A 26,755-nucleotide genomic window follows, 5' to 3' on the forward strand; every position below is an offset into this window, starting at 1 on the left:
TGCGAAATGGCAGTATACCCTGGTATGTTTTTGTTCTTGTTTCTAGTACTTCCTATTTAGATCAGACTAGCATGCAGGATTAAACCCTCCGGTGGACGCGTCGGGTGATTTGAATTCATTAGCCGTGAGCTAACCCTCCCCGTCGCTCTCGGCGGCTCAGTGTACGAGCGATCTCCTTTTCTTCATTTGGCCCCTCTCTTTCTTTCTCCTCTTTGTCTTCTTCTCCTATCTACGACGTTGTTGTCGGAAGGATCGAGCTCGATCCACTAGCTCCACTGCCTTTTTTTGCTATAGCACATTGAAAGGCTATGTACGAGTACTCGCTTGTTGTATTAATATCTCACTTCTCAGTTCGAAACGCCAGACCCCATCAAATCTCGAAACGCGTTCCTTGATCCTTCCGGATGGCGAGCCACTTTCTTTTCAGGAGCCTCTGTCTCCAACTCGGCCTTCTTCTGGCTTTCTTTGCCGGAGCCAAGGCTAGCTCTCAGTGCTACTACCCCAATGGCGATGAAGCCAGTGGAGATACACCATGTTATACTGATGGCCGAGTCACACATTGCTGCGGGAGTGATTCAATCTGTCTCACGAATCAACTATGCCTTTCCTTGAATCAGCCTATGTCGCTTTCGCGCGGAAGTTGCACCGACCAAAGCTGGGGCACTTCATGCCCGACATATTGCAGTAAGTTTGAAGCATCTCGCCCATAGACTCAATTAGAATAATAATCCTAAAGACTAACTCCGTTCTATCAGAAAACGCCCAGCAAGGCGGTGGCGCGGCTCTTGTTTGGTAAACCAATGGCACTACGGGCAATACACCCGCTGGGGAGGAACCGACATACTGTTGCAACTCGGTCATCATCTCGACCAATGACACCCTCATATGTAGCAGAATTTCAGGAAACACGCAAGCGCCTTTTTCGATCGCAAACGGGTCAGTCATTGCAGATGTGGCGGCTCTCGATGGTTTGGTGAATCAATCCTCCAGCGCAGGCTCCTCCACCATTGCAAATAACACCGGCAACGATGATACCGCTAAACAATCGACCTCCAACGCTCCATCCAACAACTCGAAAACAGAAACCGCGATAGGCGCCGGTGTTGGTGTTCCCCTCGGCTTTATTGCTCTTCTTTCTATCGGTTGGGCTCTCTATGAGAGGCGATTGAGAAATAAGATGCATCGGTCCCCTATATCGGCTGATGGCTATGGCTACGCAATTGAGCGGAACGATCACCCTGTAGAGCTTGCTGGGCTAACCGGCTCCGAGCTCAAGCCCGCAGAGCTCTATAATTCGACTACTCCGACTGCCTATCGTTAACAGTATGATCTTTACTCGTATCAAGGTAATTTGGGTTTGTCTTCTGTCCTGTGCTCTTTTTTCGGAAACTCTGTGTATATAGGCTCAATAAGGTGTAGGAACCAAGGGAGAGTATTGTATGAAGATGGAGGTTCTAAATGGCAGGCGCAATATAATAGGCAATAAGAAATTAGGGACCGCGTCCAAATTGACAGTCCGACAAAGTCATGACATCGAAATAGCATCGTCTCTAAATACTAGTACTATGACAGACTCGGAGAAGATCAAGTTTGACCTTTCCGGACAAGCCAACCACGGATCGTAGAGCGGTACCATTTTCGAGCTATCACAAAAGGATGCCTGAAATCCATCGGGCGAGAAATTCCAGGGCCACCTCATTTCTGCAAAATAAATTGACGGAAGATCATGACCATGAAAGGTGGTGCATGTACTCCGGAATGCTAATGACTAGAACCTTGGAACTCTAGAAGAGAGATCGCGGCCGAGAGGCTGGCATTTTGTGAATGCTATGATGAAACCCGTCTAACTGGTCCTCTCCAAAATCAGATAGATCATTCACTTTTCTTCCGAGTCCGAGCTGAACTATCTATACGAAAAGTTTAACTGAGGAGAGTTGTGGAATAATATGCGTCTCTCTGCATCTCCGCGTCAAACCTAAACCCCACATCCATGCGGATCCGATATCACCCCGCACGAGATGAGATAGTTGCGGCTGGTTCACAACTGAATATCCTGTCGAATATAAGTCCGGGGAAATATTCATGTTAACAAAGTAAAACTCACCCCTATACACTACGCATATCATCTACGTTGCAAACTACACGTCGATTCTACAATGAAAGCCCTTGTATACACCGGACCCGGGAAGATCGAAGTCCTGGATCGGCCCAAACCAGCCCTCCAAGCACCAACTGATGCCGTGGTACGCCTCATGCACGCCTCAATCTGTGGGACAGATCTCCATATAATTCTGGGAGACGTCCCGACAGCTCAACCAGGACTGGTGCTCGGTCACGAAGGCGTAGGTATAGTGGAGGAAGTGGCCTCGGCAGTGCACAACTTTGAGGTTGGCCAACGTGTCGTTATATCCTGTATGACATCTTGTGGAGCCTGCAAGCGGTGTCGGCAAGGTATCCCGGCGCACTGCCAGACCGGTGGCTGGGTATTAGGACATCATATTGATGGAACACATGCGGAGTATGTCCGGGTGCCGCACGCGACGCTTTCGCTGCACGCATTGCCTGACCTGATCGATCCACGCGCCGCAGTGGCCTTGTCCGATGCTCTGCCGACGGGGTTGGAGGTGGGCGTGCTTAGTGCGAACGTGCAGCCGGGTGGATCGGTGGTGATTATTGGGGCAGGACCGGTGGGAATTGCGGCGCTTTTGACGGCAAAGCTTTATACGCCAGCGTTGATTGTGATGATCGATCGCGATGAGGCGCGACTAGCTACCGCGCGGGAGCTAGGGGCGGAGACGGTTCAGGAGGATGAGAATGAGGGGGCACGCGAGAAGCTACTCAATCTGACGGAGGATCAGGGATTCGACTCGGTAATTGAAGCGGTCGGAATTCCTCAAACATTTGCATTGGCGCAGGAGTTGGTGGGGATAGGAGGGCGCATTGCGAACGTGGGCGTCCACGGTAAACAGGCGGCTCTCCACTTGGACCGGCTATGGGATCGAAATATCAGTAAGTTCCAAGGTTACTCCTTATAGTAATTCCAGATATGATATATCCGTGCTGACCAGCAGGCATTCACATGTCGCTTGTGAACGCGACAACCACCGGGAAATTGTTAACCTTGGTGGCCACGAATCAATTGGAGATTTCTCGTTTGGTTACACACAGTCAGCAACCCAGCCAAGCCCTAATTCCAGGTTGAAGTATAGCGGAGAAGAGAGAAGGGAAAAGAGAGTACTTGTACTTATACTATTCTCCTCTTCTCTGCTATACTTCTACTTGCCACGGGTTTCACGATGGTCACTAATATTTTATCATCATAGACTTCCCCATTTCCAACGGGACAGCTGCATTCGACACCTTCAGGAATGCTGCTCAACATCGCGCACTCAAAGTGGCCATTGACTTTTGACTTTTGACTTTTGACTTTTGACTTTATCTACCGGAATACATACAGAGTAGGTTACGATCGACACCGACCTGCTCGATATGTTCCTCATCCGTCCTTTCTCTCCCGTTTCATGCGCGTCTTTGTCCCTATCTCCACTGTGGAGTGTCTTCGGCGTTTTTGCTGGATGGACACGAGGCTAGCGTCGGCCCCGAAGGCGACTACGGGACTTTCTATCTTCCGAGGAATACAGAAAGGAAAAGGCCTCAAAAGGAAGGGGTTCCTTGGTTGTAACCTCGCGTAGTTAGACTTTACCATTTACATAATTGGTACCCAGCAATATGACCGTGGCGCATTGACATCATACTGAATATTAGTGTAAAGACGTGTGGAATGTCGCAATGTAGTCGTAAACTAGAATATGCAGTGAATCCTCTCGATCTAGAAAATACAGTTAATGCCTCAGTCCTCTAGCGTCTCAGATCCTTCCAATCTCCCCTTTCTCGGGGCCTTTCCGCAAAATCCTGTTAACCTGCTTCATCCCGGGACGAAACGATCCACTTTGCCCGTTTCTCGAAGTTGTGGAGCTAAATGAATGATAATCCTATTCTAATTGGCTCTCTCCAACGTGGCTTGCATCCGTTCGAATCGGTCTCACCTTTTTTTTTTTTTCCCTCTGCTTTTGTTTCGTGACTATCTCTACTCTACTCTGCCCACCATCTCGTACGAGTACATCTATCTACATCCAACACTCTCTTGTCTTTCGCTTGCAATCGCGAATCTACCCTTCCTCCTCTCCGACCACCTCTACCTCTACCTATACTCTATATGCAATAATTGAATTCCTCTTACCTTTCCAACATGGCTATTGTCGAGGCCATGCGCCGCTCATCACGAGTTTCCGTCGCCACTGAAACTGGAGGCGCCAACACGGGCAATGCGGATCGAACCCTCGAGGATATGGGCTACGTGCCTGAACTTGCACGCAATCGTTCGGTCTGGCAGGTTACTTTCATGTGCTTCATTCTTTCCTCCGTCCCTTACGGTCTCTCCACCACCCTCTACTATCCCCTCGCCGCCGGTGGCCCCGCCAATATTATCTGGGGTTGGGTCCTCGTCTCCTTCTTGATTCTCTGTGTCGCCATCTCCCTTGCTGAAATTACCTCGGTTTATCCAACTGCCGGTGGTGTTTATTACCAAACATTCGTTCTGTCGCCTCTCTGGTGTCGTCGCGTCGCCTCGTGGATCTGTGGCTGGTCGTATGTTGCTGGCAACATCACCATCACTTTGGCTGTCAACTTCGGTACAACTTTGCTTTTTGTCGGGTGCCTCAATGTCTTTGAGGATGCCAATGGCAACGGCATCACATCGGATTTCCAGGCTTATCAGACTTTCCTGATCTTCCTGGCCATCACCCTCTTGACCCACGCCGTCTCGGCCTTTGGGAACAAGTATCTGCCTGATATCGAGGTACTTGCTATTCCCCAGCCCTCGTGTCAACTCATGCTAATCCAACATTTTATAGACATTCGCCATCTTCTGGACCATCATCGGTATGGTCTGTATCATCATCTGTCTCCTGGTTGTCGCCAAGGAAGGCCGCCGGGATGCCTCATGGGTATTTGGCAGCTTCGAGCCCAACGCTGGCTGGCCTGCCGGTTGGTCCTTCTTCATCGGTCTTTTGCAAGCTGCCTATGCCACTTCAGCTACTGGAATGATCATCAGTCTCTGTGAGGAGGTGCGCGAACCCGCCATTATGGTTCCCAAGGCCATGGTTGGCACCATCGTCATCAACTTCATCGCCGGTCTGCTCTTCTTGATTCCCCTCTGCTTCGTCATGCCTACGATCGCCGATATCTTGAACGAATCCCAGCCTACCCCCGTCATTTTCAAGCATGCCCTTGGCAGCAGCGTCGGGGCTTTTTGTCTGATGATCCCGCTTCTCGTGCTCGGTCTCATTTGTGGTATCGGCTGTGTCACCGCTACCTCGCGCTGCACTTGGGCCTTTGCCCGTGATGGTGGTATTCCCGGCTCTGGCTGGTGGAAGACTGTCCATAAGAAGTTGGACATCCCCTTCAATGCCCTCGTCCTTAGCATGGTCGTCGAGATCTGCCTCGGTCTGATCTACTTCGGTTCCCAAGCTGCCTACAACGCCTTCTCCGGTGTTGGTGTCATCTTCTTGACCATGAGTTATGCATGCCCCATCGCCGTCTCTCTGATCTTCCGCCGTCGTGAGGATATCAAGAACGGCAGCTTCAACTTCGGCATCTTCGGTCTGATTGCCAATGTCTTTGCTCTTGGTAAGTGTTAACGCCCCTCCCCTCAGTCCCTAAGCTAACAATCCCAGGCTGGAGTATTCTCGCCATCCCCCTCTTCTGCATGCCAACTTTGAAGGAGGTCACTTTGGATAGCATGAATTACGCCTCGGTGGTCTTCTTTGGAACTGTTGTCATCGCCGCCGTCTGGTACGGAATTTGGGGTTACAACAACTACCGTGGACCTCCTACTGACGCGGTGGATAACCACTCGATGACTGACTCGACCCCTGACGCAACTGAGGAGGTTACCAAGACGAAAAGCCCATAAATCACAGCAAAAAACGCCCAATCATCTACCACAATCGCTCCTATGCACCTCGCCAATGCAGCACCACCGCACCGCAGCACCGCATACCACAGCGCCATCGCAATAACATACCACAGCAGCACAGGACCCATGGCACCATCCTTCACGGCCCATTCCTCCCACGGCAGCATTCGGATCTCCACGGATCGGACTCGGACTCGGACTCGACTTGCCTTGCGCTCTTAGGATCCTCGAATCTCGCCCGTTTCACCCGTTTCGATCTCTCCCAGGCGTCCATTCCCATGCAACATCCTCACCACCAGATGCGCCATTGAAAGCCCAATGTTGGGTCGTAGCTTTGAGGTAGCTTACGTGGAGTTTTAGATGTACATAAGCATAGTTATATATACCTGTCATTTAATGCATTGATCTACTGTCCTTCGGCTTCGCATTTGCGAAAAATCCCCGGTGACCAGGTCACTCAGAGCTATCAATAACGATAGCATCGGACTCGGACTGTCCGGCAAGCTCAATAGGATGATGTACTGGCCCAGCCGGCCCAGCCGGTCCAGCCGGCAGATTTGCTTCTAGAAACGCCCGGATCGCAATCAACGGGACGCCATGCCTCATGGCCGTAGAATCGTCCCACGATGAATGCAGTCCGACGAGAGTCCCATCCGATGACCTTAGCAGCGGTGCGCCCGAGTGGCCCCAGTACGTCCAGGCATCATGTTTGAGAACGCCAATTTCCGAGTTATCGTGTGGATCCACGTTGGGGATCAGCCCACATAGCCGACCTCCGGATACCTCGATCAGGTCGTATGCCGTCTTGCGGGGCAACCTTGACTCCAGGTCGTCTGCGCCGGGTTGTCCGATACAAAATATCGATGCTGTGGGGTCCTGCATTGTTGCGGGGGAGATATAACTGAAGATGGGGCATCGCATGTTGGCAACACCCGGCTGGGGCTGCTCCATCTCAACGTGGATGACCTTGGCCAGCGCGAGATCGCGTCGTGGGTCCCAGACGCGACATTCGACTTGCACCGCCAGCCCTGTGTAGTATAGCAGCCATTTCCGTCGGTATGTTTGCCATTCTTGTCGCGTTTCACCGAAACAGTGTGCGCAGGTGAGGATCCAGCCTCTTGCGTCGATACACACTGCTGTACCTGCCTCGGCTTGACCGAATATCAACGTGGATTTCAGAGCGCGCACTGCCTGTGGACTTGTTTCACGGGCCAAGTCAACCGTGGATGGGATTGAATTTCGTAGTCGTTGCTGTTTTCGTCGTAGAGCCAGAAGCTCGGTACTATTGAGATCAGGTAGTGATTCGTTGAAAATGATCCTTGATTCGCTCAGAGTGGACGCTGGGACGAAGCGGATAGGTGAGTGGCTGTTTGTTGTTAGTTCCGATGATTTAGCGTGTGAATGCAGCCGACGAGGCATAATTGACATTTCAAGTCCATCGGGGTGTTTTCCAAGGTTGAAGAGTAGAGTGGGCATCGCTGGAGAACGCAACGTACTTCGTCACGTGATGCAGCCACAACAAAACAACCTTGGAACTGAACAAGAAATACAAGATATAATAGTACAACTTGAAGTAATAAAGACCCAGATGAACTTTTGGACTCTACTGAAAGGGCTTGTTTAACCTAGGAAGTTCAAGTTCCTCAAAGCCCTGCCCAGGTAGGTTTTGCCTTGAACTACTCCACTGCCAGTGGGTGGCATGTGGCATAGTACTAGTATATATATAGTGCATCTTCAACTCCAACTTAAATCAACTTGAACTTGAGCTTGAACTTGCTCCCAGGTGAAAACTCCAAATGAATTGATTGAATTGTGTTCCTAGTGCTCTTAGGTTTTACTAGTACTATCTACCCATGAACTACGGCATAGGTGGCAATAGCCCTGGAGAGACTAGCTATAACCTTGAGAAAAACTTGAACCATGATACTTTCGGGCGAGCATGCCCTATGTACTACTACTAGTAGTACGCTGAATTTCTTGGAATACCCGGAAAATACTACCTAATACTATCCTTTGGACCAGTTTGCTAGTTAGTACTTAGGTATACATTCTCTGGCCTGAAGTCTCCAATATTCCAAGTATCAACCGATAGCTGCGATGTGGTCTGTCACAAGGCAAGTATAGTCATCCGTCCCATAATAAATGGTATTGCCATCGTCGGAAGTTTGACCGGTAGAAAGTGTGTCCCCCAGTTGCCAGTAGAGATCTGCTGAAATTCCCTTCGTGTGTAGAGCTGTCGTTTGCCAAGGAGCTTCAACGGCACAATGGTCAGAGGTAACACCGTATTCCTCAAAGAGGCATGGCTTGCCCGCTGCAACACAAGCAGCCCCGTGAGCGGTGATCCAGAGATTTCCCCAGTCGTTAGTCGTGCCCCCTATGGTCATGTCAATACCGCGCGTGCAAAAGAGAGAGAGGGGGGGAGGGGGGTTTGAAAGGGAAGGGCAGCCAAGACCGGGTGCTTACAGCTAGAAGGGTAAAGATGGAATGTGCCAAAGTCAATGTCATCAATAGCCAAGTTCATGGTGAAGTTTGAGCCCTCGCCGTATGTAAAAGGATAGCTTCCATCGGATTGGACATTGAGACCAAAGCCCTCTGTAAGAAGTCAGTAAGAGAAAAGACAGACTGATAAAATGTCGGGGGAAATTGACTGACCATCACCAATGCAAACCAAATGTTCAGAGTCAAGCGATTTGATGTATGCCGAAGTCGATTTAATCCAATTATATAGCGTCGAAACATCGCAACCATTGCAGCGAGGCTCATTTGCCAATTCCCACGCAAAGATTGCCGACGAATCACTATACCGCGCTATTACTGTCTTGATGTATGTGCGATAGGCAGCCTGTGCATCTTCATTTGTATACCATGTTGTTTGGGAGCCTCCAAAAGCCGTGACATAAGCCGCCATGCCGCCATAGTCACTCCAGTTATTGACGAAGTTGATGATAAGCTTGATGTTGCGCTTTTCCGCGGATGCGACGACATAGTCGAGTCGCTGGAGACCATCAGACCCTGTGTTGATCGTTGCGACACCGTCCTTAAGCAACTGGTAGTAGACTGTACCCGAAGATGGAACAGTATTGACATCGTTGAAGCCCCATATGCGCAAGATACGCTGTCCTGCCTCATTCATGTGGTCCAAGACTAGATCTACATCGTCGTTCTAGGAGGAGATATAATCAGTGAGTGTTTGTCTCGACTTCTCCTTTCTACAATGATAGGATTTACCCACGTTTGTCAAGAAGCCAATCCAATACGAGTTGGATCCAGCAAAATAACCAGGCTCGCCATTGATTGTGAAATTCAGGCCCTCGATGCCGACAAATTCTGTTGACGTTCCAACCGATGTTCCCGAGGTGGTAGAAGATGCACTAGTGGTAGTCTTACTGACGCTTGAAGTGGATGTTGCTTTTGAAGTAGTAGTTGACTTTGTGGTTGTCGCAAGCGTAGTAGTCGTGCTGCTGGTGGAAACCAAGCATTGACTATAATAATCATTCTGATACTGACAGGACCATCCTGACTGGCAGGTGGTTTCACCTGAGTAATTAACTCCACCACATTGACCATATGGAGATACGGCAGCAGATGCCAGACCGGCTAGAAGCAGGATGGCGAGGGACTGCATGATTGATGTTTAATTGATGCGTTCCTGAGTTGACGACATTGGGGATCTAGTCTACGATTTTAAGCTGTTGGAATCTACCCAAAATAAATTGCAGGGAACGGGTACACCTCCGTTATGCATTTGGAGATCAAATTGGTATAGTGGCCGTGCATGTCTGGGGTAGTTCGAGCGCCGGCTCCGTGTTGTTTGGGGCATAGAAGTGGGGAAGTGGCGGGCCAGATTGATTGCGGAAACAAGGGGATGTGAATATGGCTAGTGACTTGATTATGGCCTGACGAAAGGTAAAATTTAATATCGAACCCAGTCAGCATTCTAATACATAGTACTCCGTAGCCCGTACCACCGATCCGGACAAATATCTTGCAGTATGCGGAGATGGGGCGGAAGAAGTCACAAGACGAAGCCCCGCTTGCTCGACGGGGCAAGGCTGCGTCGCCGTGGCCGTGCTGTGGGGAGCGAGGGAAAAAGGGAAAAAAAAGAGAAATGCATTACCTTATGGTATTCTTTTGGGTTGAAACTACGGCTATTAGGCGAGATCATGGAGTACATAGCAGAGGATTTCCGTGAATACAGAATAGTTAGTCCTCACCCTGCAATCGCTGCGACCGCGGATGGAGATCCAAGACGCGTCTCATGCGTCGCCTTCGTGTACGACCGTTGAAAACATAGGGTGGTCGGCTGCCATTCGGTCGAAAGTACTAAATTCGGCGTCTACTTCTTGGGTGCTGTTTTGATGCTTGGAAAATATCAATAAGGATGGCATTTTCGATACTCTCCCTGCTCTTCCGATTCGATCTCAGCCAGACCAAGGTTGCAACTGTTGGTAGCGAAGACGTAATCCGCCAATAAAAAAGTCGGCATCTCCCAACCGGGGGCACATTCTTTCGGCGCCATCGGATTCCTCGAGACCGGGCGGTAAGATCAGTTGTACTAAGTTCCTTCGGTATCCTTCATGCCCGTACTTCGTAGACTCTTCTCCGTAGTTTATTCCACCATCTTGAGAACGCGAGGATTGGGCTAAGAACTACTCCGCCATTACTCAGCACTTGGGCAGACATTCCTTTCAGGAGAGGTGCATCCAGGGGTTCCCCACAATTAAAACTCTGATGCTGTGCCCCCAAAATCACACTATTGTCCTTAAGACCTTCTCGAACGGGAACTCTGTGACAGTGCGAGCAACCTATTAAATTCCATGTGTTACTAGTGGGGGGCGATCGTTATTGTGCAGACTCTGCAGTGACGTACAAACAACTAAGAGCCGGCTGTGGCGGCGCCACCGAGTTGACTTGGCTTCGGGCGGATGCCGAATGACGATGTGCTATGAGAGTACTAGTATGTACTAGCATAGGGGAATCGCCTCAATGTGTACTCCGTAATGGGGTTTAGACGGACCAGGTGCAGTTTCTAGGGCAGGAAGGGAGAGTTAAAATGTTTAGAGAAACCGCGCAGAATATGTATGATGATGCAAGACCCTGTCTCGATGTCTCCAGACTCCGCATTTCCCCTCGATCCCCTTCTTTCTGGCGTTTCTGGAGCCGGGCTGTGCGACTCACCGAGAAACTCATCGGGTATGAGTTGTGGGTGAACATCCGGAGGCCTGGAGTAACCCGGGGCATCCGGCCCACTTGGAATTACCCGACTACATAACAGCAACAACTGGTGTATAGTGAATGTCAAACTCCCATGATATAGTGAATACATTCTACCAGAGCAAATATAGAGATACAAAGATCTCGTATCTGATCCTGATCGGGCCCGACCCGAGTCGGATGGCCGAGCCAAGCCAGGCCCTCGGCATCTCTGGGGGCTGTCTCGACGCCCACGCCGTCCCGAGGCCGAGTTCGCCACTCCGATATTCCCCTCGCCTACTCCGTACTACGCAATTGCCCCGGCCGGGCACTTCGGCTATCCGTATGACTGGCGAACCGCTTCCGATCGTCCACTGGAACCGATTCTGGCTGGCTGTTCCTTTGCCGGCGGTGGGTTCGGGGCCGTGCGAGTCGGCTTCGGCCGGTTTCCTTGTTGTCATCGGGCATTTGGCGGGCATTACAAACGAGAGACACTCGTGGCAGAGCCGTCGCAGCGTGGTGGCCTCTCCACATCTCCACTCTGTGCCCCCTGGGGCGGACTGTGGGCAAATAATGATGGGCGAAATGACGGATGTTGAGTTTTCCTGTCCCTGCTGGCAAATTATTAAAAAGCCCTTGCGTGTCCTGCTTCTCTGTCGCTTTTCTTTTTCTTTTCTTCCCCATGGGCAACTTCCCTCCCTACTTTCTTTCTTATTTCTAAACTTTAGGGGTTCACGGTACTTCTCGGATACTATATCTGATAGATTATCCATCGGGTAAACACAATAGTCCACCAAGTACACCCGGCAGAGAATTACCCTTATCACCATCATCATGGGTATTGAATCAAGTTCCCACCATGGGGAGTCTATCACCCCGGCAGAGGGTGTTTTTCAGTCGAGTGCCGACACTTCCTACCAAAACAGCCCTGTCCAAAAGCCAATGAGGCACGCCGGCGTCGATACTCCCATCCCGCGCATCACCCTGCGCTCCCTAGTCATGGCCCTCTTCGTCTCTATGGGAGGTCTCCTTTTCGGTTACGATACTGGTCAGATCTCTGGTTTCCAGGAAATGAGCAACTACCTGGAGCGTTACGGTGAACAGAACGGTTCCGGCGACTATGCATTCAGTACCGTTCGCTCGGGTCTGATTGTCGGTCTGCTTTCTATTGGTACCCTGATTGGTGCCCTCGTTGGCGCTCCCCTCGCTGATTATCTCGGACGCAAGTGGTCTATCACTGTCTGGTGTCTTATCTTGAATGTTGGTGTCATTGTCCAGATTTCTTCTCCCGATGGACACTGGTGGCAGATGGTTGTTGGCCGTTGGGTCACCGGTCTTGGTGTTGGTGGCTGCTCTTTACTCGTCCCTATGTACCAGGGTGAAAGTGCCCCTCGTCATATCCGTGGTGCAATGATTAGTTGTTATCAACTGTTTGTCACCCTCGGTATCTTCCTCGCGTACTGCATCAATCTGGGAACCCACACCCTCGAGGGTACCGCCCAGTGGCGCATCACCCTTGGCCTGACTTTCCTATTTGCCCTCGTCCTTGGAGGTGGCATGGCTTTCTTTCCCGAGAGCCCTCGTTTCGAATTCCGCCACGGAAAGGCCGAGAGTGCCCAGCGTACCCTGGCCAAACTCTATGGTATCCCAGAGAACCACACCCGCATTATTGAAGAGATGGACGAGATTCGCGAGCAGTTCGAGGCTGAGTCTGAAGGACAGAAGTGGAACGAGTTTCTGACTGCTCCTCGCATGTTCTACCGTATCGCCCTGGGTATGGTCCTGCAGTCGTTGCAGCAGCTGACCGGTGCCAACTACTTCTTCTACTACGGAACCACCATCTTCCAGGGTGCTGGTATCTCTGACAGCTTTATCACTCAAGTTATCCTTGGTGCCGTCAACTTCGGAACTACCTTCGGTGGTTTGTACATCGTTGAGAATTTTGGTCGACGCAAGTCTCTTATCTTCGGTGCCTGCTGGATGTTTGTTATGTTCATGATCTTTGCCTCTCTTGGCCACTTCATGCTGGACATCCAAACCCCTGAGAACACCCCCAATGTCGGCAAGGGCATGATCGTCGTTGCTTGTCTGTTTATCGCTGCCTACGCCATGACCTGGGGTCCTATGATTTGGGCCATTGCCGCCGAGCTGTTCCCGTCTAAGTACCGTGCCAAGGGTATGGCTCTGGCCACCGCCTCCAACTGGGCTTGGAACTTCCTTATCAGTTTCTTCACTACATTCATCACCAACTCGATTGACTTTGCTTACGGCTATGTCTTCGCTGGCTGCCTTTTCCTGGCTGTGCTGGTCGTTTATTTCTTCGTTATCGAAGGTAAGGGCCGCACCTTGGAGGAACTTGACTGGATGTACGTCAACAAGGTCACTCCCTGGAAGAGCAGCTCCTATGAGCTTCCCCCTCGCCAGGAATGGACCGGGGATGAGACTCTCTATAACCGCAAGGAGCAAGGAGGTCACCAGCATGCCGAGGTTGCATAGTTGGTATGCCCTTGTACCTTCACAATTTTCCTTCTTCTTCCCTTTATTGAAGTGTTATGTTCATATAAAGCCACATTGTTCATGATTGCATGAATTCTGCGATAGGCAATGTCTTGGGCCTGGTGTTCCGAGTTGTCACGCATTTCACGGCGGAATGTATTTATAGAATACCTTGCATATTTCCATATTAATAGACCGGATCTATCTTTTGACTTCGTCCCGTATTTCCAAGTGTAGAATCTAGAAAAAAATAGTGCTCTGCAACATATTAACAGACAGCTCGCAATTCCGAGTGTCGGCTAGCTTTTCAACTAGAGCATCTCAGCCAAGTACTTGAAACCGCGAGAGCTGAAATACCGCCCCACAAGGCATCATATGGCGAATTCGATTGGTTCATATGCGATAGCGACGTGCTGCATTAGGAAAATCGTCTGTTGTCTGCAACAGTGGGGTCATCGGGCTGTGATAACCTTCGCCCCTAGGCAGTCAAATAAAGTTCTACGCAATATGTGGTAATGAACTGATTGTGCGATTGGCTGGGCCGCTCTCAAAATACTAACGAGCAATCTGAAATACGTGAGAGCTGCAATTTCATAAACCCGCATGTTCCCAGTAGGAAGCAAGAGGAAGATTTGACCATTTTCTTACATCAAAATTCCATATAACACAGCATTTCCCCAAAACCAGAAGAGGAGACACTGCATAGTGCCTGTCCAAATTGCGAATTCCGGTGTTTCAAGTATCAAATAACGAGCCGCGGGGAGATATGACTTACGCCGGAGTAAGAAGCACGGGATGCTTTCTATGTAGAAAGAGGAAGGTTAAGGTACGCACCTGCCTAAAACCAAGAGTGTAACTGATCCTTATTTCTCATAATAATTCAGTGCGACGAGGAAATGCCGTATTGCAAGAGGTGTACTGTTTATGGCCAGACTTGTCCTGGGTATTGGTCACATCAGCCGTTGATCTTTCGGGACGAGAGCAGGAAGGTAGAGGTGCGAGCAAAGAAGCAGGATAGACAGAAGGAATTATCGAGCCGCTCAGACTCTGGATAACATGCGAAAACTCATGCTACCTACAATCAATGAAAACAGAATTTCAATCTCCCATCAAGAAGCCAAGAGGAGCGTCTGATTATAACCTTGGAAGTGTTCTCTATCTGCCACCTTCTGGGGTTGACCATTACTATTCTTGGTATAAAGCATCTATTCTACGCCGGGCGACCGAGGTATTTGGTGTATTGGATAGGCCGGATTATGAATATGCTTTGCTCTGCATAAATTTCACAGCTGTCTTGATTCCCGTCCGATGGATGGATATATCATTGGAAGCCCTGTGGAAATAGAGACAAAACAGGCCATCATACTCAAATTTTGGCTTTTATCTCCCCACGAGTAGCTATGAGACGCCCCTTCATGCTTTTCTCACTCTCCATCTGTCGGAGTATCCTGCGAAGTATCTTTCCACTGGCACTTTTGGGGATCTCATCCAGCATCTCAGCTTCGGAGATCCATTTATGGCGGACTTTGTTCTTACGAACATAGTCAATGATAACATCCAGCAAAGACAGAATTTGACCGGGCGTTTTGTTCTGGCGAATATCTTGTTTAAGAACAACGTACGCCTTTGGTCGTTGGCCTGTGTATTCATCCGGAATGGCACCCACGGCCACATCCTCGACGATTGGGTGCCCAAGCAAAAGGTCTTCCAACTCTGCTGGGGCAACTGCGATGCCTTTGACTTTGATCATTTCTTTGATGCGATCGGTTATCGTAATGAAGCCTTCTGAATCAATGAATCCTATATCGCCCGTGTGAAGCCACTGTTCGTCGTCGAATGTTTCTCGGGTGGCCTTTTCATTGTTGAGATAGCCCATTACAATCTGTGGGCCTCGAGAAAGAATTTCCCCGGGCATATCATAGCCTAGCTCTTTGCCCGTATCGGGATCCACGATCTTTACTTCGGTACTTGCAACGATGGTTCCAACTCGGTGTGCGTATTCGTATGTAGATTTATCCAACGGGTGTGCCGTAATACAGCTACAGGACTCTGTCATGCCATAGCCCTGTTTAAAACCGGCATTAGGGAAACGACTCTTCAGCGCCTGTATGACTTCCGCAGATAATGGAGCCGCGCCGGAAGAAAACTTGCGAACGTGAGAAAGATCGTATTTCTGTACGATTGGGTCACGTAAAAGGCGTATCAAGATAGGTGGAACAAGGAGCATCTCAGAGATTTGGTATTGAACCACGGTTTCTAACATAGTCTGCATTGTGAATGTAGGGAGCATGTAAACCTCTGAATTTCTGAATAGAGGAAGATGCATCTGGTGCACAAGACCAGTGACTTCATTTTTTGTTATCAGTAAAGCAGCGATATATTGGGGACTCAGGGAGAATTACTATGGAAAAGGGGAAGCACTGCTAGAACCCTGGTATGATTATCTGCGGTTATCTGTGCAACTTGTAAGCACTGCGCAATTACGTTAGAATGCGATATCATGACCTGTGAAGTGACAGATGTTAAGCTCTTATAGTGGAAGGATAAAGGTGGATTCGCAAGCTTACTGCCTTCGGAAGACCAGTAGTTCCACTGCTGAAGCTCAAAAATCCACAGACATCCCGGTTCGTTCTTCCTGCTGGAATTTGATAAGGAGCGACTTGATTGTTGCCATATTTTTGGCCAAATTCTAGAAGATCTTTGACAGTCGAGAAACCATCAGCCTGACCCTCGAGAAGTATGATATGAGAATTCGAAATCCCCGCATTTCTGGCAGCAGGCACTGCAACGGAAAGTGATGAGGCTGCTGCCATAATAATCTTGGCCTGGGCGGTTTGTAATGCGTAGGTCATTTCCTCCACATTATAGGCAGGTGAAGCACCGGAGATAAGACCTCCTTCAAATGTTATTTAGCATATAAAAGCCAATGCTCCAGACGAAAAGAAAATTTACCAACACGATTAGTCGCAAACATGGCAACGGGATACCATATTGAATTTGGGCTGAACAGGGACACCGTTTCCCCCGCGGCAAGTCCTAATTTATGCACCAAGGCTGTTGAAAGATATGTAGCGTAATCTTTCACCTCGTCATATCTGACACGCTCTTTGGTGGCCACGTTCGTGAATCCAGAAAGAGTAGAAGGGTGTTTGTTTTGCAGAGGAGAACTGCTAGACTCGAAAAGCCAGTCCCATAAAGTGAGGTCCGGCACTGCATTAAACGTCATCAGTTTCAAATCTTCAAATCCGATAAATTGAAGCATCTTATACCTGATATATCCGGATTCTTTGAGCTAAAAATCATGTTTAAGAAAATACTACTCGAATGTTTATCTTGCGACGGAACTCTCTTGAGCTCTTACTCTCTGAGCCTGCTGGGAATCTGGGGTTCAAGTTGATGGAAGGTTCAATCGTGCTACTAGTGGATTTATTTTATGAGATGTACAAGTATGGAGCGGGGTCACAAAAATCTATCTGCCGAGTCTCTCGGCTCGGCGAGAATGCCGACAATGTATGTGTTCGGCCCTCGGTCTACTACTAGTAGTCTCGCAGGCAATGCTCACAAGTAGGGAGAAAATGCACATTGGTAGTGTACGCACGCGTCTAATCGCGCTGTCTGTGTGAAAATCGAGAGACCCCGAAGGATCGAATTCAACAAGTTTAAAACACTTCTGCACGGTATGGATGGGTTCACTTGGGTCCATTCAATTACGTCTACTCGAGTACTACTGACTCTAGAAGTATGATGGGCGGGGATTGCGGGGAATTGCTAGTGAGCGGAGGATGCTCCGCCGCCTTTTTTCCCTCTAAGAAGGAGTCTTATTTGCAATGGTGATTGATTTGACTTAATCCAATGATTGCATTTTTGGTGCCAATGATTGCACTTTGGCTTTTCCGAAGAGGACTCCATGGCATGACCGAATCTAAAAGTCGTTTATTCTGCTTCGGTCGCCTGCCGGTTTCCCCGAAGAAAAAGAAGCAAAACAAACAAACAAACAGAAAACAACGCAATACTGATCTGATCATGAACATTCTCAGAATACCAGCGCATTTATTTGTATGCGAGAACACTCGCCCTGGATTAATTGATTTCTAGTCCCATGGCCTGTAGGGATGGCCTTGAAATGAAACAAATCTTTATTTTCTGTTCTTCGCAACTCTTGCCACCTGTCTTGGCAACGATCGCCACCGGCGAGATGCTTCTTTCTTCGCGATCTCAGAACTTCATATCTGTTGGCATCTTATTCGGGATCTGATGCCGCCAAAGAGGACCATTTCCACATAACATGGCTTGTCACTTCTGCGTACACAAGGACCCTCCCACAGCCAAATTTCCGTGGTGGAATTGGTAAAAAGCTTTGGTGGTAGATTAATTACCATCACAATGCCGGCTCTTTGACCCATCGGGGCGTATTCTACTTTTGATTGCTACCTGCAATAAATAGGTTGTGTTTCAGAGCATAAAAATTCGCGTTTGACAGCTACCCAAGTTAACGTGTTTGGGTTGCTCGGTGGAAAGGGGTCGGCAAGTTTCACCCGTTTTAGTTGACGGCGGTAAAGCCCCATTTTCGACGGTCAAATGGTTCTAGTCCAGTCTAGAATCACTTCCGCCACCCCGGGATGTCACTTATCACAGGTCTACTAAGCCTGAATACCCGAGAACCTTGCAGTCTGGCCACAGCCATGTTGCATGGGCACCTGACCGGGAAGAGCTACTCCATTCCTTTCTTTTGCATGGAACTTTCCTCAAAGTTCGTCTCATCGTCCAGCATCAAAGACCTGACACCGATAATACATGCCCCGGTCCGACGACTCATCTCCCCCATGAACTACATTGGCACCACCGCGATCGGATGCGCGTTCCTATCGCTGTGCAGCTTGCGCTGCTGGTGCTTTTAACTTCCGTGGTGGGGATAGCAGTTCTTGCGATTGCGACAGTGAGTGCCCCAGTCTTAGCGAAGGCGCCCGCTCAACAGATGATTTAACATTTCGCGCAGTGGATTACCACCTACAACTTCGTGGTCGACGTAGGGTAAGCAATCCACCTTCCTGACTTCCCCCATCATTGCTGACCCTTACCCAGCTCTCAAGGCCTCGAACTCGTTGCTACGATCAAAGCCAGCCAAATCGCTTCCAATCTAGATCTGCTCGAGACGACCTGCAAAACGATATCGACGCGTCTTCTTGTCCAGTCCGCTCTCCGACGCTACAATGAAGGAAACCACTCGAGTGAGAATTGGTCTTACGCCATTACGGACTTGCAGTCAGCACTTGGAAGCCGAGGGTACTTGAGTTTATACCAGGCGATTCTTTTTCCAAAGGAGGGCAACTCGAGTCAAAGGCTGCTCAACGTCACCAGCGAAGGCATCCCGGACATTACCCTCCCATATGACTACGTGAATGGGAGCTCGGTCAAGCTGGGGTCAACGGATCTCGGCTTCCCATCAACTCTATACCCGAACCTCACCTATACAAACTCATCCAACGAGGAGAACTCAACTTCTGCATTTGCGTTTCCCGATTATGCTCTTGGCCTTGGCTCATCGCTACTATTGGGACCACTTACCATCAACGGTTCCTTTTCTCTCATCTCTTTGACCGTCCCGATTGTGAACAACACATCAGATAAAGACCTCCTAGGCTTCATCACGTACGTGAAACCTCTCAAATATGTGTCAGCTTTTTTTTAGCCGCAGGTATTAATCCCGACTCGCATACAGCGTCGTAGCCAGTGCGACAAATGTTCAGAATGTCATAAGTTCACGCGATGGACTTGGAACTACGGGGCAGGCCCTTTTACTGGGGCCATCCAGGCCAGAGAACACTTTTGCCAGCACAACTCAACCTTCAACTGCTACTTCTGGCCCGGAGGCTGTAGAACTTGCCAATGCAGAGGTGCACTATATCTTCGAGCCAACACCCCTACCTGGCCAAAACAGTCGTCACACCGGTGTTTCAACCAACACTTCATTTCCGCTATCTAAGTATGCCGTCGCATTAGAGGTCATGCGCCAGTCTCCTACAAACGAAAACAAGTCGATCAGCCGTCTTTCTACTAAAAATGAGGAAGGATCTAATGTGGCTGTTGGCGCAGTCCGGCCCCAAAGTCCCTTAGTTCAATGGATCCTCATCGTTGAAGAAACCCATGCAGAGGCGTTTGCGTCTGTCGCTCGACTACGCAAAATAATCCTTGCCTGTGTATTCGGAACAGCTGGTGCTATCATACTCACGGTGCCTCTCCTCACTCATTGGGCGGTTGCTCCTATCCGAAGACTCAGGCAGGCTGCGCAGAAGTCGGTCGCGCGCCCATGTGTTACAACCGCACCAACCTCGTTCTTCCCATGAAGAGAATTCCGACAGCATGAGCAGGGTGAACGGAGCGGAAAACTCTCATGAACCAAACGAAAAGGGCACTGTTTCACTATGGGTAAAACGCTCGAGAGGCCTCATGGAAAGACTGAACACTTCTAACGATTCGCTGAAGAGAAACCGAACACATAATTTTGAGATACCGGGCAGAGTCAAAGAGCGTCGGCACTGTGTGACGGACGAACTCACGGAGCTTACCGGAACTTTTAACGAAATGTCCGACGAATTGACAATTCAATACAACCGCCTTGAGGAGCGCGTGGCTGAGCGGACTAGGGAGCTGGAGAAGGCTAAATTAATGGCAGAGACTGCCAATGAAAGCAAAACACTTTTTATTGCCAATATTTCACACGAGTTGAAGACGCCCCTCAACGGAATTCTAGGAATGTGTGCCGTTTGCATGGGAGAAGACGACCTGCCTCGAATCAAGAAGTCTCTTCAGGTCGTTTATCAATCTGGGGATCTTCTGCTTCATCTTTTGAATGACTTGCTAACGTTCAGCAAAAATCAAATCGAGCAGGCCATTCATCTCGAGGAGAAAGAGTTTAGGCTTTCTGATGTTAGATCTCAGTTAGCCATAATCTTTCAGAACCAGGTGCACGAGAAGAAAATTGACTTCAGTGTCAACTGTATGGCTGGTGGAAAGGATCAGACCGCAAACCAGTACTCGATGTGCCATGAACAGAGTCTTGAGTCAGCTTCGCCAGGAAGGCTCATGGATATGATCCTTTGGGGTGATCAACATCGCCTCCTTCAGGTCCTGATCAACTTGGTCAGCAATAGTCTGAAATTCACGCCAGAAAATGGAAGGGTCGAAGTCCGGATCCGGTGTTTTGACGGTCCCTTGGTCTTAGACGGCTCAAATTCCCCAAAGCAAGGGCCTCAAGCGAGTAGTGGGTCTGATGATATCCAAACATATCATCGGAATAGCCTGGAAAGGCAATCAGCAGATCAATCATGTTTCCGACCGTTGTTCTTCCAGTTTGAGGTGGAAGATAATGGGCCGGGCATTCCTGCACACCTTCATCGACGTATCTTCGATCCGTTCGTCCAAGGCGACTTGGGGCTTAATCGTAAATATGGAGGCACTGGCCTCGGGCTGAGTATTTGCGCCCAGCTTTCGCGGATCTTGAATGGTGTCATCCTTGTGGATAGCGAGGAGGGACGAGGATCCATTTTCACACTCCGAATTCCTTTGAAATTCGTCAAGGAGCTGGCCCCAAGTACTCACAACTCTAGTGCTCCCGGCTCACGAACACCTAGTGTTCTGTCTCTGGATGGATTCTCAAATACAGCACGTACGACGTCTAACCACGGATCTTTGAAAAGCGAACCTGCAGCTCCTGGATTTGATAAGTCCGATATCCAACCGCGACTGGTTGGTCTCAGCCAACCGTTTTTCACCCCAACGGTTCCCGCATCGCCTGCATTGTCTGCATCTAAGGGCCCACGGTCCAAGAACGGCCCAACGACGCAGAGTGAAGACCCTCGGAAGATTCGAGTTTTGGTTGCCGAGGACAACACGGTTAATCAAGAAGTCGTTCGGCGGTATGTTCAAGGAATTTCCATCCAGTCCCCAGTAGCCAGTCGCTAATACCCAATAGAATGCTTGCCCTTGAAGAAGTATATGATATTACGATGGTGAAGGATGGACAGGAGGCTTTTGACACTGTTAAGCTGAGCATGGAAAAGGGACTCGTTTTCGATCTGATTTTCATGGACATTCAGGTGAGATTTCTCCCCTAACCTCGAAGCCCTTGGTTACTAAATATTTCAGATGCCAAACCTGGATGGCCTGCAAAGCACCCGACTCATTCGTGAAATGGGCTACTCTGCCCCTATTGTGGCATTGAGTGCCTTTGCAGAAGAGAGTAACATTAAGGAATGCATGGAGTCGGGCATGGATATGTTCATCAGGTGAGTAGCCGTCACTGCCTTTATTGCAGACCTTGAATTAATAACAACCCTACCTAGTAAACCGATCCGCCGCCCTGCACTAAAACAGGTTCTCAACAAGTTTGCGACCATCCCGGAGGAGCTGGAAAGCAACTCACATATTAATTACTAGTGGAAACAAGTCAATTTGTACAAGCACCCGGCGTGTCAATATACTTTCTTCGAACGCAACTTCACCTGGGCAAGCTTTTTGCTCTTAGTAGCGTATCCATGTATTAGCATCTTTTCCTAGCGCCCCGGGGCCTTTCCACCTTGAGCCTTCAAGTTCCTCCAGCACTGCTACTAGTAGTATTGCAGTAATACTAGAAGTTGATAGGGATCTTGAAGGTCACCGGAGGCTGCCCGGGTACCTCAGACATCCAAGATCGCCTTCCCGCGGGGTTGCTGCCTTGCCCTCTCCGAGTTATAGATCTCAACCTGGCGGGTACAACTCCTAGTAGTATTTTGTGCCTATGCGTCACCATTTTCATGGTTCTGCCCAGGTGAGCTTCTGTTGGACAGTTTTCGTCTGATTAGGTATAGATATGCTTTCAGGTACTCCGAGGTCGTTACCCAATATTCCACGCTTCAATTTGGCTTCCAAGGTTGTTCAAGTTTTCATAGTGAGACCCTGTCTCTCGCGTCGGTCATATCGGATTTAACCTTACAACCGCCGACAAACGCGAGGTTACCTGATTTGTCTCCAAGCCTCCCTTCCATCTTGTTTTGTCGGAATTCTTTCGCCATTGTTCTATTACGACCATGTCCGAATCACCCAGAATTATCCGAAAGCGCCGGCGCCCTGCGCATTCATGTGTTGAGTGCCGCCGCCGCAAAGTCCGGTGCGATCGAAATAAGCCGTGTGGTCAATGCGTCTCCCACGGCGCCCCGTCTTGCAATTATGCGGATCACGTCAACGCTGGGCAGGGATTCCATGTTGGCCCAGCGAGCACAGGAAACCAGAACAGGTCACAGTCTCCTACATCTGTTGGTCAGTCAAGTAATAATGTCTCCGAACGGGGCCCGACGACCTTTGGCCAAATACATGGCATTATGTCCAAGACTCGGATTTTCGGCCATGGGCACTGGATGAATACAATGCCTCTAGTAAGAAAATTATTTTTTTCGACATACCTAGGTATTGTTCTTGGCATTCCTGCTGAATCTTTACAGGCGTCTGAGCTTTCTATCATGGGCCCAACCGGAGATTACAAGTCAATTTACACGCAACCGTCTAGTAGTGGCGAGCAAGACCCGATCTCGCAACTCATGACTGAATGCAAGCAATTAGCCCGGGAGGCCAAAAAGCAGCGTCCATTTCGGCAGTCTATCCCGGCACATATACACCAGTCAATCCCCAAACCCGAAGTCATTGAGGATCTGATCAGTCTCTATTTTTCCACTTTTGAATCTTGCTACAGGATCCTACATTTCTCCTCGTTCAAAAAGGAGTATGACAGTCATGCCAGGCAACCACAAAACACCAAAACATCTTTCCTTGTGGTTCTTCTACTTGTCATGTCTATTTCCGGCACGTTGCACAACGAAGCTCATGTTCGCAAGGACATATCGGCCAAGGCGCAATCATGGATCAGTGTTTCTCAAACATGGCTCTCAGCCCCATTCGAGAAGGATAGACTGACACTGAAAGGAATCCAGATTCACTGTCTCTTGCTTCTTGCTCGTCAAGTAAACCGAGTCGGGGCAGATCTTGTGTGGATCTCGGTAGGAACCCTCATGCGGATGGCAATGCAGATGGGGTTACACCAGGATCCGAGCTCGTTGCGAGAGATGGATATACAACAAAAGGAAGTTCGAAGGAGACTATGGTATACAATTTTGGAGATGAATGCGCAGTCTGCTTTGGACTCCGGTATGGCGCCTATGGTTACCGACGATGACTACACCACCCAACCACCATCGGACTTGAGTGATGAAGACCTCGACAACGCAACAAATTTAGGAGAAGACGGAAGTCCATCCCTGCAAGAAAGCCCTACTTTTTTTCAATGTGTTCTGGCACAGTCAGTTGGGTTCAGGTTGACTGTCGTTCGCGTTGTCAACAGTCTGAACGTGAAGCCTTCCTACGATGAAGTTCTCTCCATTGGACACAAGCTAGAGATAGCATGCCGCGAGGCCGCGAGTGCGCTGAACAGCACTACCACCCTGCGACGCCAAGCTCCGTTAAATCAATTTGCACATAGCTTTTGCAGCCACCTCATCCGCCGCCTTCTCCTTTGTCTTCACTTTACATATGCAATCCAGGCCAAAGGCTCTCCAATATACACTCATTCACAACAGGTATGCCTCGAAGTTTCTCTAGAGCTTGTCTCTCTACTCGATGACAATCTTTACTCCCGACTGCTCATAAATGGTGGTGGTATGTTTCGAGATATCATTACGAGAGGCGCCCTGGTGATATATCTAGAGTTGACCTCCAGACTGCCAGTGGAATCTAGTATTTCTCACTTTGCCAAAGAAAAGAACCAGTCCCGACAAATACCGTTGATGGAGGATGCTCAAAGGGTGGTTAAATATGCAGAAAATAGGATGTGCCATGGTGAAACAAATGTCAAGGGTTATGTGTTTTTCAACATGGCAACCGCTCGGGTCCAGGCATTACTCGAAGGCATATCTCCCGAGGAAGCTATACGCAAAGCTGCCCGTGACAGTCTGAACATATGCCATGGACTGCTTAGTGGCATGGTTGTTGAAAATGCCGAGAACCCTTTACCTGCCGACTTCCAGTCACATTCATTAGATGGAATATTTTCTCCTCAGGTCGCATCCGATTCTGGATTCGACTTTCTCGAAGATCCCAATTTGTACCTCCACTGTTCGGACTGGGACCTTTTTGATTCAATAAGCGGTGAAAGCTTGTTCGAATCTTAAAAATAAAGATTTACACAAATATAATGGCGCAGGTGTTGGCATCGAGCTCTTGATTTCTAGATTCTAAGTGATGGATGGGCCACCCAGAATATACATGGTAATCATTCCGCCCGCCAACTGGCCTGATTTCGATCGCAACCATGTTAGTAGCCACTGGAAGGTGCCACATATCAAACGACCTGGAATTCTCTCTTGTTCAAGTTCCTCTTCTCATTGTATTCCTGCTTCAATTGACTGATTAGTTTATTTATAGCTGGAATGCAAGTGCATATGAGACCTAGGCCGCCTTCGGCGTTACTGAAATTGTTAAACGTTTGTGACAAAATGAAACCAAAGAAAGAATTTTGTCAACTTACTCAGAAAGAAGAATTCTCAAAAAGAGATCTCTTCGAAAGGAGGCATCTCGGTAATGGACGGCAAGGACCAGTCGGTAGATACTGAATGCAATAGCAGTGCCCCCCGCGCCCAAAATGACAATGACATGTAGTTTCTTGGAAACGGCCATTTGCAATCCCCATGTGAGGGCTATCGGAAATGTTAGGATAGCCAGATCAGTGGTCACACTAGTCACGGAGTCGGCAATGATGATAGCAGAACGATTGAGACATGACCCAGCTAGATCGTTGACCTCCCACAATAGGCGGATTGGGGCGCAGGAAAACACTTTCACGAACAGAATAATTATATAGTAGGCAACTATTATTGCCAGAAAGATATAGAGTGATACGACCTTAGCCCGGTATGGGCTCCAAAGTCGAATCAATGTATAAATGAGAGAGGTTTTCACAAGCAGAATCATCGGAACGTAGATCATCGTTGCAATATAAAATATCTAAGTTGACAGTTCATAAGCATATATACTGACTGATTCAATAACGGTTCAAACGATACCTTGAGCTCAGTCCGAGTATCCGAGGGGCTATTACTACCGGGAGAAGAAGGCACGTCGGAAAAGGTGTCTATCAGAGTAATCATCAGCGAACCCAATCAAGATTAACAGGCCGCAGAAGAGAGTGTATACATAATAGGGTACAAATGCAATGTCCTAAGAAGAGAATCTAATAATGTAGGTTAGTTATATTGGATGTAATAATTTGAATTCACGAAATTGCATACCCATGCAATATAGCAGGATGCTAAATGTTGATCAGCAACGGGAAGCGCGAAAAGATATGGCTGGATTTATTGCATTTTTACCATCTTCGACACCAAATGAATGATGTAGTTTGAGCCGAGCAAATATCCTCAGAGCAATCAGAGGCGAAGTAATAGAAAAGCAGAGGATCTGAGTGACCAGGCTGATTGAATCCAGACTATTGGCCTCTTGGGGCTGATTGTTCATAATCAGGATATAGTTACCCCATGGGGATGCGGGGACCTGTCACTAGGAACATGCGGGATCAAGACTTGCGAGTCGACAATAGCATGCTATCGAATGCGAATGCGAAATGAAACAAAAGAAACAGTTCGATTTTGCCGTTTGGGCGTATCGGAAAAGATGCGAGTGGTGACGTCACTGTCAGTTTACCGGGCGGTTCCGCTTTTGTTGGCGCGGAAAGGGAATATTGGAAGAATTATAGTATGAGGTGTATGGAGAGGGAGCTTCACGATATCATGAATGTGAAAAGTTACTCTCAAGCAAAACAGTATGCTTTCTTTAGATAGTAGATACTGAGATATGAGTCACCAGGGCTGACAAAATAACTAGTGGTACTGTAGTACCTAGTACAAGTACAACTCGCTACTTTATACTAGTAATCCATGTGTCCTAAGGACCGGTACCTATCAGTGGGAATTTGCCAGATGGGCGCATTAAATGCTGTTTCTACTATTTTATTAGTGCCTCCCTCTTACTAGCTACTCAGACCGGAAAAAAAGTCGAGATATGAGTAGG

General features: G+C 48.8%; 11 protein-coding genes across 11 annotated transcripts; 6 read left to right on the forward strand and 5 right to left on the reverse strand.

Moving 5' to 3' along the window:
• Positions 1–347: 347 nt before the first annotated feature.
• Positions 348–560, reverse strand: N7509_008139 (uncharacterized protein; the record flags this gene model as incomplete). Its single annotated transcript, XM_056632776.1, has 1 exon — positions 348–560. The coding sequence occupies one exon, from the start codon at positions 558–560 to the stop codon at positions 348–350; it is 213 nt and encodes a 70-aa protein (XP_056488327.1).
• A 60-nt stretch (positions 561–620) lies between these two features.
• On the forward strand, positions 621–1,321 carry N7509_008140 (uncharacterized protein; the record flags this gene model as incomplete). Its single annotated transcript, XM_056632777.1, has 2 exons — positions 621–684; positions 903–1,321. The coding sequence occupies 2 exons, from the start codon at positions 621–623 to the stop codon at positions 1,319–1,321; spliced, it is 483 nt and encodes a 160-aa protein (XP_056488328.1).
• An 835-nt stretch (positions 1,322–2,156) lies between these two features.
• N7509_008141 (zinc-dependent alcohol dehydrogenase family protein) lies at positions 2,157–3,412 on the forward strand (the record flags this gene model as incomplete). Its single annotated transcript, XM_056632778.1, has 3 exons — positions 2,157–3,009; positions 3,072–3,167; positions 3,324–3,412. 3 exons carry the CDS (start codon positions 2,157–2,159, stop codon positions 3,410–3,412), a joined length of 1,038 nt encoding a protein of 345 aa, XP_056488329.1.
• An 837-nt stretch (positions 3,413–4,249) lies between these two features.
• N7509_008142 (uncharacterized protein) lies at positions 4,250–5,974 on the forward strand (the record flags this gene model as incomplete). The annotated part of the gene is made up of 3 exons (XM_056632779.1): positions 4,250–4,858; positions 4,914–5,688; positions 5,736–5,974. The coding sequence occupies 3 exons, from the start codon at positions 4,250–4,252 to the stop codon at positions 5,972–5,974; spliced, it is 1,623 nt and encodes a 540-aa protein (XP_056488330.1).
• Positions 5,975–6,430: 456 nt separating this feature from the next.
• N7509_008143 (S1 family peptidase) lies at positions 6,431–7,453 on the reverse strand (the record flags this gene model as incomplete). The annotated part of the gene is made up of 1 exon (XM_056632780.1): positions 6,431–7,453. One exon carries the CDS (start codon positions 7,451–7,453, stop codon positions 6,431–6,433), a length of 1,023 nt encoding a protein of 340 aa, XP_056488331.1.
• Positions 7,454–8,058: 605 nt separating this feature from the next.
• Positions 8,059–9,602, reverse strand: N7509_008144 (uncharacterized protein; the record flags this gene model as incomplete). The annotated part of the gene is made up of 4 exons (XM_056632781.1): positions 8,059–8,351; positions 8,441–8,569; positions 8,630–9,140; positions 9,210–9,602. The coding sequence occupies 4 exons, from the start codon at positions 9,600–9,602 to the stop codon at positions 8,059–8,061; spliced, it is 1,326 nt and encodes a 441-aa protein (XP_056488332.1).
• Positions 9,603–12,004: 2,402 nt separating this feature from the next.
• Positions 12,005–13,666, forward strand: N7509_008145 (sugar porter family MFS transporter; the record flags this gene model as incomplete). Its single annotated transcript, XM_056632782.1, has 1 exon — positions 12,005–13,666. The coding sequence occupies one exon, from the start codon at positions 12,005–12,007 to the stop codon at positions 13,664–13,666; it is 1,662 nt and encodes a 553-aa protein (XP_056488333.1).
• A 1,366-nt stretch (positions 13,667–15,032) lies between these two features.
• On the reverse strand, positions 15,033–16,928 carry N7509_008146 (acyl--CoA ligase; the record flags this gene model as incomplete). The annotated part of the gene is made up of 4 exons (XM_056632783.1): positions 15,033–16,012; positions 16,069–16,171; positions 16,234–16,562; positions 16,619–16,928. 4 exons carry the CDS (start codon positions 16,926–16,928, stop codon positions 15,033–15,035), a joined length of 1,722 nt encoding a protein of 573 aa, XP_056488334.1.
• Positions 16,929–18,518: 1,590 nt separating this feature from the next.
• Positions 18,519–22,102, forward strand: tcsB (putative sensor histidine kinase/response regulator TcsB/Sln1; the record flags this gene model as incomplete). Its single annotated transcript, XM_056632784.1, has 8 exons — positions 18,519–18,602; positions 18,663–18,697; positions 18,749–19,315; positions 19,386–19,958; positions 20,035–21,582; positions 21,639–21,762; positions 21,812–21,951; positions 22,009–22,102. 8 exons carry the CDS (start codon positions 18,519–18,521, stop codon positions 22,100–22,102), a joined length of 3,165 nt encoding a protein of 1,054 aa, XP_056488335.1.
• Positions 22,103–22,731: 629 nt separating this feature from the next.
• N7509_008148 (putative C6 transcription factor) lies at positions 22,732–24,861 on the forward strand (the record flags this gene model as incomplete). The annotated part of the gene is made up of 2 exons (XM_056632785.1): positions 22,732–23,076; positions 23,143–24,861. 2 exons carry the CDS (start codon positions 22,732–22,734, stop codon positions 24,859–24,861), a joined length of 2,064 nt encoding a protein of 687 aa, XP_056488336.1.
• A 352-nt stretch (positions 24,862–25,213) lies between these two features.
• On the reverse strand, positions 25,214–26,203 carry N7509_008149 (uncharacterized protein; the record flags this gene model as incomplete). Its single annotated transcript, XM_056632786.1, has 5 exons — positions 25,214–25,693; positions 25,753–25,820; positions 25,895–25,919; positions 25,978–25,997; positions 26,059–26,203. 5 exons carry the CDS (start codon positions 26,201–26,203, stop codon positions 25,214–25,216), a joined length of 738 nt encoding a protein of 245 aa, XP_056488337.1.
• Between the last annotated feature and the right edge of the window lie 552 nt (positions 26,204–26,755).

This window comes from Penicillium cosmopolitanum (genome assembly GCF_028827165.1).
Source record: "Penicillium cosmopolitanum strain IBT 29677 chromosome Unknown utg000008l:1.0-4398992.0:1.0-4402845.0, whole genome shotgun sequence".
NCBI classification, from domain to species: Eukaryota; Fungi; Ascomycota; class Eurotiomycetes; order Eurotiales; family Aspergillaceae; genus Penicillium; species Penicillium cosmopolitanum.